This window comes from Eleutherodactylus coqui, chromosome 4 (assembly GCF_035609145.1).
Source record: "Eleutherodactylus coqui strain aEleCoq1 chromosome 4, aEleCoq1.hap1, whole genome shotgun sequence".
Lineage (NCBI taxonomy): Eukaryota > Metazoa > Chordata > Amphibia > Anura > Eleutherodactylidae > Eleutherodactylus > Eleutherodactylus coqui.
Genome location: NC_089840.1, coordinates 35,997,413 through 36,009,762, shown reverse-complemented (window position 1 = coordinate 36,009,762; position 12,350 = coordinate 35,997,413). Strand labels below are relative to the sequence as shown.

The following is a 12,350-nucleotide window of genomic DNA, read 5'->3' as shown; positions in this document are numbered from 1 at the left end:
CCATTGCAGCATGTCCTATCTTTTTGTGATCTCGCCCATTGTTTCCCACCTCCTGAAAGCGCTGACTCTGGCTGAGCGCTGGGACCAATCAAAGGCAGCGCTCAGCTGTCATTCAATGAATGGCTGAGCGCTGCCTCTGATTGGTCACAGTGCTCAGCCAATCAGAGGCAGTGCTTTCAGGAGGCGGGGATTTTTCAATTCCCGGCCAGAAAAGAAGCTGCTAGAAGACGTGTCAGAGATGATAGCGCTTCTAAAGTGATGTATTATTATTATTTTTATTTGTTTTCTACAGTTAGGGATTATTTTCGGGGTAGGGCTTATATTTCAAGCCCTCTCCCAAACATCCTCGTCGTAGGGAGTCCCCTGCTACTGCTGTCACAGCAGTGGCACAGAATCGCGATCATCTACCATTGATTTCAATGGGGCCGGCGCTGCTGTTGCCAGCCTCATTGAGAACAATGGAAGAACATCAGGATCCACTGCTGCAGTTGTGACAGCTGCAGCAGGGGATTCCTTCAGTGATCATGTCCCATTGAAATCAATGGGGGAATATCACTATCTCCTGCTGTGGCTGTGCAGCCACAGCAGGAGATGCCTTCATCCCTGCTGGGATGGGGGGCTGTTTCCCGTGCCTTCTGTAGTGAAAATCCGCAGCAAATACACACCAAATCTGCAGTGGCAAAATCTGGCCGTGTTTTTAATAGTGGATCCACTGCGGGATTTAACCCTTGTATTTCAAAGGTTGAATTCCCCAACATAAATCTGCAGGATAAATAGACACGCTGTGGATATAGAATTCACAAATTTTCCATGCCATGTGAAAGCGATTCTTTAAATCTCCTCCATGTGACTTCTACTGTAAATACTGTGATTTTTGCAGCAAATCCATCAGCGAAAATTCTGCAGCATTTTGGGCTTGTGTGAAGATGGCTGCTGCGCTATATGTTTCATTTAAAAACGGAACAAAAGCAAATAGGAAGCTTTCTGTTTGCTTTCTGTTTTTAGAAACTCCACTGAAATCAATGGGAGAAAAAAAAAATCGCAGTGTTTATATTACAAGTCGTGTGAATGAGATTTCACAAATCCCCTTGACATGGTATGGAAATTTTCCGTAAAACAATCTTCAGTGTTTTTGAAAAGCACTGTAGATTCCAAATCCGCAGCATGTCTAATTATGCTGCAGATTTCTGCTGCGGAATTCAGTCCTTGAAATACTAGGGTTTAATCACACGCAGCACGTATTTGCTGTGGGTTTTCTGCTATGGAAAGCCTGCAGCAAATATGCCACGTATGAAGGTGGCTTTAAAGCTGTCACAGAATAGGGAGGCACTGTGTTTATCACTGTATATATGGAATTGTGACTATTACTGTACATGGAATGCACTGTAGCTATTCTAATTGCCCGTATTCTCCACCAGGAAATGTTGGAGTAATCACTCACTTTAGGTGATCCGCAATTAAAAATGCAGCCAAATCGGCATCATTTAAGTGCAGATTCAGCCACTGTGGATGTAGTGTTTATTTACTGTGGGTTTTTTGATGTTTATGCAGAACCTGGGAACAGCGATCACTGTAGAGGTGAAGTATGGATGATGTATGTACAGAGTGTATAAACAAGAGTTATTGACCGCAATCACTATAGAGGTGATGTATGAAGAATGTTTAGACAGTTTGTGTATATAAGAGGCAGTGACAATCACTACATAGGTGATGTATATACAGGAAACAATGACAATGATCACTATAGAGGTGATGTATAGATGATGCATATAGAAAATGTATGTACAGGGGTTAGTAACAGCGATCACTAGAAGTGATGTATGATGATGAATATACAGGAGTCAGTAAAGGCAAATAATATAGAAGTGATGTACGGATGATGTATATACAGTGGTCTCTCAGCATTAATCCAAGACAATGGCTCAGAAGCCCCCAAAATGTCAGTTAAAAGTAATATAATAAAAGCATAATTAAAGAAGCAGAACATCAAACAGATAAAGCAAGTTCTTACATATAACAATTAGAGATCACTGCTGGAAGCTGTACATCACTTTCTATGGTGAGGACAGCAGCTTCTTCAGGGTGCTACAGTACACTCCGTGTACGAGAAAAGTAACATAGTCTTCCTCACTGGATGTCCAAAGGAGCTGCTTATTCTGTACAGGTAAATGACAGTACAGAACAAGTAAAACTGCACTGTTGTGTACAGAGGTGCTACCAGACAGCCAATCAGTGCCTCCAATTCAGTAATATAGGGGTTTTGCCTATGAAATGTTCATGCTCATTGGCTGGATTTTCCAGCAAAGTTCACATACTGCAGATCTGGACTGTCTAGAATGTCAGATTCTATGCTAAATCTGCTTTCAAAATACAATGGCCAAGGAAAGACCATTGTAATTTAAGGGGTTACTGTGCAGGAAGGGGCTGCAGCTTCTCTCTCTCTCTCTCTCTCTCTCTCTCTCTCTCTCTCTCTCTCTCTCTGGCTGTGAGACTCATGCTGTGAGAAGGGAGGAGGAGCTGCAGAGTAAAAACATCTGATTTGCTGAGAGCACACAGCTGGGTTCAACCTCACACCAGGAAAAGCCCACCCAGCAGGCCTGGAGAGAGAAAACTTACAGAAGTTATATAGAAAAAAGGAAAGAAAAAACAAATCTGCAGATTATACAGAAAATTTGCATCTGCTCTCCATTTCTGGTTGCTGCTTAATTTGATCCTGGGCGTCAAAGCATTTGGATCCTGAGGCTGAGGGTCTTCTTGGTCTCTATTCTCACTACAGATGTGGTCACTCCTCATTAAAGTGAGGGAAAGATCATTGATTGAATTGTGAGAAACGGCTGATCACTGGCAAACCCATTCAATCTAAATACAGGCTCATCTCTTAGATGACTTTTGGGGAATTGGCCCCAATCCTGGCAATGCACCTCTCCTACCTGGAAGGTGATAATGAGCTGATTAGAATGTGGCATATTTAGGGCGTGTTTGGGGTATGTTTGTGTGTGGGTGTGGCTAGGCAGATGAGCCCCCCCTGCTGGCAGGATAAAGAAATAGCCAGACTATTCTGCTTTTTGCTCCACTGTGTAAAAGGAGAATAAGGGTGTAATGAGCTTCCTAGAACTGATCCCCCGACCTCCTGCGGGAGCAGAAGCAGCTGTAATGTGAATCACATGTAGAAATCGTTGAATAATTCAGCGCTTACTGCAATTGTATGCGTGCGCTTCCAGACAAATAATCACCGTCTGACAGTAAAAACATCCTACCGTATACATTTTCCCTCTAACAGACGAGTTCACAGTAAATGTTAGTACAGCATCCAAACATGTGTCCTAGGATGACCTACTGTCTAACGGGGGAGGGGAGGTAATTATCTATTACTAATCCTATGTCCCATCCCGAAGCATCATGGGAGATGCAATAAGTTTATAATAATGTAATCAGTCAATGTAAACTATAATAAGAACGACAATTGACATGAATGATATATACAAATGTGGGGGCAATTTTAATATGCAAGATCATTTCCACAATATTTATTCATGCACAGTGTATGTCCCTTTAACAACCTGTTACCTCAGAGGTAACGCCGGTGACAACGGGGTTAACCATTCCAAGGATCTTGGCAAAACCAGATTTCAGCACTCATTAATTCATTAAAAGTGTCTTTGTTGGGTCATCTTAGTGATTACCTCCAACGCGTTTTGGTCAGTCAGGCTCTTACTCATAGCATGGTCACCTTCCTGTCCACACGCAATGCAGAAAATATTCAGCATCAATAGCCGATCGCCATTTAGGATGGAAAACACAGTGGTGTGCCGGTTACCATGCTTCGAGGAGGGCCCTATGTCGAAAAATGTTAGCAGTGGCTTTATCTTGGCGTTTCCTTTTGAGATGACCCAGTAAAGAGGAACCAATCTCTGTAAGATCAGTACATAAGTAGACAGCAATATAGTCATGTCAGCTTGAAGTGCGTTACTGGTGACTTCTTTTTGGCGTCTCCGGAGGTAAGCCAATTAAGAGGTACCAGGCACAATGAGATCAGTCCAGACACATGACGACACTTGATCAAAGTGGCTTGAAATGTATTAGTCGCCCAAGTTATCGTTCAAAAGAGCGATTACGTGCAAATGTCACTCCGTGTAAACAAGGGACCCAGCAGGGTAAACGAGCAAGAATCGCTCACTTGTTGGAGTCGCTTTTAGTGTAGCTCAACTAAAGACCAATCAACTATTGGCCCATGTAAACAGGCAGTCTTTCATCTATGAGTGACATCCTGTTCACTCTGAATGGAGGCGGTTGGTCGGATGAGATCTCCGGCACGCTCCACCTCCATTGATTATCGCTCTTGTGAAGACGCTCGAGTGATAATCGTTGGGACGGCTGTCGGACACTGAAGCGCCCAACAATTGTCTCATGTAAAAGTAACCTTAGAGTGTCTTCTTCTTGGTGTTTCTATCTCAGAAGACCCAATGAAGAGGAACCAATCACAGTGTAAGGTCAGTACAGACTAAGACAGCTGTATGGTCATGTTGGCTCGAAACGCATTAGGGAAGAATTTCCTTCTGTCTGTCCCTGCTATGAGGGTATCATTCCTACTCAATAAGTGGGAACTAGTCACAAAGTAAGATCAACCTGTACACAATAAGGATGCGTTCACACAAAACGGATTTGGTGCAGTGGAAAATCGAAAATCTGCTTCAAATTCCATAACAGATTACGCAACATTAGTGCGGATTTTGATGCCAATCCCCAAAAGATTTCATCCCTTCAACTGAAAGGGTGAAATCTGCTGTGGATCTGCGTCACAATCCACACGGAAGAGAGCATTTTTTGCTGCAGATTTTGGTGTGAATCTACACCAAAATGCACAGCGCAAAATATGCTACGGAGTTTGGTGCGGATCCACACAAAAATCCACCACGTGTGAACACACCCTAAAACAGTAGTATGAAAGCTTCGGCTTGAAACGCGTTAGAGTGGCTTCTTCTTGCTGCTGTTGACTTCTGCGTTGACCCAATAAAGAAACTTGTAGTCCATGGCCACAATGACGTCCCCGTTGATGGTTATATCAATAGTGAATGAAGATGCCCTTACCAAACTCTCCCTAGTACAGACCCAATGCATCTCACAGATGCCGATTTGCATCCACAGTTGCTTCCAGAGTAGACAATCTGCTATGAGTTAAACACCTCAACAGCACAAATCTCTCCCCTGTCCCAATAGTTTGCTACTAGGCACCAGAGTGGGTAAGGTTATGTTCATACCACATTTGTGGTGTACATGCGGTGTATATAGCAGCACATTCTGACCTGTCCACCACATGCCTCCATGGGGTATCATGGGGCCTGACTCATGCCAGTAGAGTGTTTCTTTTGGCTTACGTCCCGGTGGTGTACATTGGCGCAGCTTTTTTTCTCCCCTGTATTGAAAAGTGTAGTCAACCGCAACACAGAGCGATACACTTTTTGTCTACGTTGGGAGCCATCGGGTGACATATTGTGGTGATACATTTGATGCACACATCAGGAGATATTTCTGGTGCGAACATATCATCCTGGAGCGCAGACTGTTGAGAGGCGTCTGTCTCCCGGGGGAGTTAACGCCTGAATATTCATCGGCGCTCATCAATCTAATTGTTTGCAGGATTAAGCTCTTGATGCCCAACGCTGTTCACTAAATGTTTCCAGATGTGATGACATCACAGGAATATTGTCCATCAGACTTCACATAGTCAGAAAGCCTACTGTACATGGAGGGGAAGTCACACCATCTGCAATTAGGAAGCTCTGCCTATAATGTGACCATCCAACACAAGGGACAAAACCCACCAGGCTCAGGCCTGATTCTATCAAAGCCACCATTATGGGACGTTTAGAGAACTGCAAAAGTGACTGATCACGAATTATTAGGATCTAAATATAAAAAAAATGGTCAGCATAAACTATGTGACATTTCTTAAAGGGCCAGTGTGATGATTTTTTAAAAATACCATTCATTTTGTAACTAGTTCTCCACTATATATAAGTCCTTCTCCTTAGGTGGGTCATATGATCTCATTTTGAACACCTGAAAATTACTTGGCTTTATGTTTTCTCAAGAAGTCACTTTTTAGCAGAATTTCTGTATGATGAAACTGCATGGACTGTACCGCACAGGCTCTTCATGGAGGAAGAAACTCCTATCAAAGTTGCTGCTGATGATTAGAAGCTTCTCTCAAACACTTATAATGAAAAAGATGACAGTTCAGTCTTCTGACTGTATACTTATGATCCTTAGGTTATTTTGCTGACTGTAGAGGTTAATAATAATTGCATGTCCTCCCAGCAGGCATAGATGGTACTGTCTCTAGCTGGTTATCTGATGCTGTAATGATCCATCATGAGATTGCTACCATAAAGAAAGAGAAAGCAGAGATAAATCTAAAAACCAATATGGTGTCTGATAAGCATCAAACAGGAGCTGCACTGCATGGAAGTGACTGCAATATATACAGGAGACCTCCAGGGTGTGATAGACAATCAGATGAGGGGGGCCAGGGATGGAAAAAAGTATTTTCACTGAAGTGGCCCTTTAAAGTCACCTCCAGAGCTGCGATCATAATTGTGCTGTCATCATATGCCTTATCATTCAGTCACATCCAGAGCTGCATTCATAATTCTGCTATTACGTCCGTATCTTATATTTCAGAGCTGCGTACACACTTCTGCTGCTACATGATGCATTCAGTTGGAAATCTGAGATATTTGTTTTTTATGCAGAACCATGCTCCCCTATGCACCAAAATTTTTTATGGCTGTAACCTGCTTCTCAGCTACAGTTTTTATCTGGAGCTCCTGCAGGGCAAATCATAAGTGTGCAAAGCATTATGGGAGCTCAAGTTATGGGAGTGTCTGTATGTTCAGAGCTGTCAGATTGCACGTAACAAACAGAAGAATTATGAATGCTGCTCTGGAGCTGTTATTTGCTCTCTGATTTGGAGGGAGGTATAGGCAAGTAAAGAGGAGCATGTTGTGCTGTCACCATCTTCTCATTTGTTTTTCTGCTTCTTCCCGGCAGATTCTGAACATAGCACCAGCTCAGACACCGAGGTCCTGGCAGAGAGGACATCCTGCTCCTATGAGACGTGCCCAGATTTGGCTCCTTCTCGAGTACCTGACCCCCAACCTTTATCTGTCTCTTCTATGGACGAGATCCAAGTGGAGCTGCAGTGCGCCGACCTCTGGAAGAGGTTCCACGATATTGGAACAGAGATGATCATCACCAAGGCTGGCAGGTGAGCAACAACAGCAGACTTTAGTGAATATTGAGCCAAGTTATTTGTACGCTCGTATGTCCTCATCTATGTCTGGCTGCCTGATAATGTAGAATCTGCCATGCCCTAGTGATCTAGTGGGATAATTCCTGCTCCTAATTTTCCCAGAAGTGTTATGACCAGTCCCAGATGATCAGAATAAGGACTATACTTGAAGATCCAAAGCTGTAATTTCCAATTCCCAGTGATCTAGTGGGATAATGTATGTTCCTGTTGATTCAATGTGATGTCCTATCCCTGGTGATCTAGTGGGATAATATCCGTCTCTGATGTCTGAGTGTTGTATATCTGATCTCTAGGGTTCTAGAGGGATAATACCTTTGCCTCTGTTGATTTGGTGATACAATGTTTTCAGTGGTGTACTGTATCTAATCCCTGGTGATCTAGTGGGATAATGCCTGTCCCTAATAGCTTATCAGTGTAATGTCCTTGGTGATCTAGTGGAAAAATGTTTGTCCCAGAGTTGCATATCCAATCTCTAGGGATCTAGTGGATAATACATTTTCCTTATGATTTAGTGATATAATGCTTGTCTCCAATGATCCAGTGATGTACTTTATCTAATCCCTGATGATATAAGGGGATAATGCCTGTCCCTGAAGACCCAGAGGTTTAATGTCTCACGTAAGGCGATATAGTGGAAAATCATCAATTAAGACGCTACACAACTGGATCACATGTCATAGGCAGCATAAAGCCCCATTTACATGCAAAGATGATAGCCTAAAATTCATTCAAAAGATAGGATGATTGACAGTTTGAGCGATCATTTTGTATGAGCCGCTAATGAGCACTAATGCCCATTAGCAGTTTATTAGCTTCTTTTGCATGTAAATGAGCCTCCCTGAGCTGTATGCAGAGAACAGCAGGCGGTCTGTTCTCTGCATACAAGTCCTTTGTTCTGCTATGGGACTGCAGCTGAATACACAGAATCAGAGAATAGTAGAGTTGGAAGGGACCTCTGGAGTCATCGGGTCCAACCCCCTGCTCAGTGCAGGATCACTAAATCATCCCAGACAGATATTTGTCCAGACTTTGTTTGAAGACTTCTATTGAAGGAGAGCTCACCACCTCCTGTGGTAACCTGTTCCACTCATTGATCACCCCCACTGTCTAATATCTAATCTGTGTCTCTTCCCTTTCAGTTTCATCCCATTGCTTTTAGTCTTTCCTTGTACAAATGAGAATAGGGCTGATCCCTCTGCACTGTGACAGCCCTTCAGATATTTGTAGACAGCTCTTTAGTCTCCTCTCAGCCTTCTTTTTTTGCAAGCTAAACATTCCCAGATCCTTTAACCGTTCCTCATAGGACATGATTTGCAGACCGCTCACCATCTTGGTAACTCTTCTCTGAACTTGCTCCAGTTTTTCTCTCTCTTTTTTAAAGTGGGGTGCCCAGAACTGGATACAGTATTCCAGATGAGGTCTGACTAAGGAAGAGTAGAGGGTGATAATTACCTCATGTGATCTAGACTCTATGCTTCTCAATACATCCCAGAATTGTGTTTGCCTTTTTGGCTGCTGCATCACATTGTTGACGCATGTTCAGTCTATGATATATTTGTATACCCAAGTCTTTTTCACATGTGCTGCTGCTTAGCCTAATTTCTCTCATTCTGTATGTGCTTTTTCATTTTTCTTGCCCAGATGTAGGACTTTGCATTTTTCCTTGTTAAATACCATTCTGTTAGTCGCTGCCCACTGTACAAGCTTTTCTAGATCTTTTTGAATACTCTCTCTCTCTTCCCTAGTGTTAGCTATCCTTCTTCGCTTTGTGTCGTCGGCAATTTTGATCAGTTTCCCATCAATTCCCTCCTCCAGATCATTTATAAAGATCCTGAACAACACTAGACCTAGGACAGAGCCCTGTGGTACCCCACTTGATACATTCTTCCCTTTGGATGTGCAGCCATTTATGACCACTCTTTGAGTACGATCACTCCGCCAGTTGTGAATCCACCTAACAGTTGTCTTGTCAATCCTATATCTGGTCATTTTTTCAATAAGTATGTCAAATGCTTTACTAAAGTTATCAGTGGTCCCATGGAGAATCACAATGTGCGGTCCCTGCTATCAGCTCTCTGGCCGAACGATGGAGGTTTTTATTTTCCAAACTTCTCTTTATTGATTTTGCATATTTTTTCAATAAAAATAAGTACAGACATTTACATCCCACTTGTCGTTTTACATAGCATTAACCATGTGTATGAACTGATGAATTCTAAATCAGCTGTTTGTATTAAAGAACACCAAAAAAAAAAGAAAAAAGATACATAGTTGGAGCAAACTCGTGCTGTACATATACATATAACTAATAATATTCAAAAACTAAACAAAAAAAAGTTTGTTTTCTTCCTGAAACTATTTTATCCCTGTTATCCAAACAATTGTACTGTAATGTTTTCCCAAGTAAAGGTTAGATTAGGTTCCTTTGGTCAATATTTAGATTACCCTTTTCTTCTTTATTGGGTGGGGGGGGGGCATAGCTGGTTGGGTAAAATATGGGTTGGGGGGAGATAACGATGGTGATCTTTCATATCAATTTGCCTCCGTCGTGTCGTGGTTTGTCAGATCCTTGGGATTTTCTCGCAGATGTGTCAGTTCTCTTTGAGAACAATTGCTTCTCTCTCGCACTGTTAGTCTTCCTGATGTTCCCTTCAGTTCCTCTGTTAGGTACAATTTCGTGTATTTGAAGAAAGCAACTATTGCCGAAATCTCAGAATCTGAGAAATGTGATACCAGAAAATGTTTCCACTTTTTAAAATGGTGTTTTGCCCCTTTTTCCTGGTTGCACTCCACTTCTATTCTTTCTAGCGTCATTACATGTATGAGCTGTGCTTCTACCTCCATTACATCTGGCATTGTTTGTTCTAACCAGTGTTTAAGTAATGCCCGTTTGGCTGCCGAGAGAAAAATATGTAGGAAAGGTGGTAACGTCTGTTGGTCTGTCGTGTCCATTGTCTATTGAGTGAAATCCGAACAATGGATTTTAAACTCAACTAAAAATCATCGTTCAGATGAAAAGTAAACAATAGTAGCATTTACACGCAACAATTCTAGCTTAAAATACATAGTTTGAGCGAATTTTGAGCCATAATCATTGGGTGTAAATGGGATCAAGAATCATGGCCACTAAACCACTGGATCAGGAATTATGGACAGTATACCACTGGATGACAGGTCACAGACACTTAAAAATGGGGATGGGAATTTTCTGTGACCTGTGATCCAATGGTATACTGTCCATGATTCATCATCTAGTGCTGTAGTGCCCATAACCTGTGATCCAATGGTTTAGTGTCCATTAGTTGTGATCCAGTGGTTTAGTGCCAATAACTCACGATCCAGTTATATAGCATCTTGATTGGTGATTCAGTGGTTTAGTGTCCATGATTCATGATCTATAGGTGTAGTTTCCATGACTTGTGATCTAAAGCTTTAATGTCTCTGACTTGTGATCCAGTAGTTTAGTGTCCATGACTTGTGTTCCAGCTGTATAGCATCTTGATTGGTGATCCAGTATTTTAGAGTGTGTGACTTGTGATTTATTTGTGTAGCATCTTGATTGATGATCCAGTGTTGTACTGCATATGACTGATGATCAGGTGGTGTTATGTCCATGACAAGTGATCCTATAGTGTAATGTCCATGATCCAGTTGTGCAATGTCTATAATTGGTGATTTAGTTCTCATTATGGTGATCCAGTAGTCTTATCCCTTCCATGTAATCTAATGGTCAGGGGTAGATCAGGACCCAGTGTTATTTGTAGCCACACAATGACAACCTGTAAAGACGTAAAAGCCCCATTATGGGCAGTAACCTCATTATCATTGCTTCCTTTAACCTACAATGGTAGTATGACCCAGAGACATGGGACATTAATTCTAAACCTTTCTCATATGTTGTTGGGTTAATGTCTGCAGAAACCGAGAAGATGGGAAAAACAGATTAAAATAGTGAGTCTAATCTGGGAGCATAAGGGTAGCAGATCTGCAGCATGTGTTCCATACACAAGGAGTTTTTTTTAGGGATTTTCCACGGATCTCATCCACAAATCCACAACATAGTCCAATTTACACGCATAAAAGGCCTGTATGCAACTGAGAACTGGTTTGACACAAACGTACCCTGACCTGTGTATAGTTTGGGTCAGGATACCCGCTGGCGGACAGGGACGCTCATCTGTATTACACTCTCATCAATGTGCCCATGTCAACTTTGCCCGAGAGTAAGACACTTACCAGACTCTTAAAAGAAAATTCCATCAAGAAAGAACATGAAGGAGCAGTTTGGGAGAGGAAGATATCAGACATCTTGTCATGTATTTACTTTATGGAAGATGAAGTCTGAAGTCTCCGCGTGTTTAGATGGAACTGGAATGTGGGATGAATTTTCCTTTAATTCCCAATTAGCTATTAATAGATGAAATACAAACTCGATCATTCACAAGGAATCTCTGCTTCGAGGACAAATCCTAATAAGCCGGAGCCATAGACTCTGGAATGTTCCAAGCTAAGGCGGGTGAAAGAAGTGTCAATGTCTTCACTCCAAATGCAGCATTAAAACGTGTGATACTCGTAAATCAAATCACGTCGCCCCATCCTGATCAGTGCGCTACTTTCTTCTTATATCTGCAAGTTTTGTTCTTGAACTCTCCTTCCCCTGTTAAGATACTGAAGCCGTCTTAAGCAGCCATCATTTAGTCACAGGGTCGCCCAGTCTGATTGTAAATGAACAGTCCCTCCTTGACTGCTTATATACTTGTCGTAGGTGTTAGAGGGGAGTGACAGTGCCCACACCGCCATGTTTCAGCTTGGAGCTACAGGCTCCTGTACACATTAGATTTTAGTTGTCTAAACCTGCAGCTAATAGTGGAGATGGACAACTCCCTCGTATATAGATGATGTCAAGGGATAAAAGGATCGGGGATGTTGAATTTTAATGGCTGGTCCTTTTTTTCATGGAGAGATAAGCTGGTGCCAAAGCTGTCTGGGTGCAACTTAAGGCCCATTTACACGGAGTGATAATCACTCAAACAACAGT

General features: G+C 42.2%; 1 protein-coding gene across 1 annotated transcript in view; it reads left to right on the top strand.

Annotated features, from left to right (window-relative positions):
- Positions 1-12,350, top strand: part of TBX15 (T-box transcription factor 15) — a 79,475-nt gene that overhangs the window by 38,795 nt on the left and 28,330 nt on the right. The window contains exon 2 of the mRNA XM_066599233.1: positions 7,051-7,267. Within this exon, the coding sequence (XP_066455330.1) occupies positions 7,051-7,267 (217 nt within the window). The remainder of the gene's footprint in view (positions 1-7,050; positions 7,268-12,350) is intronic.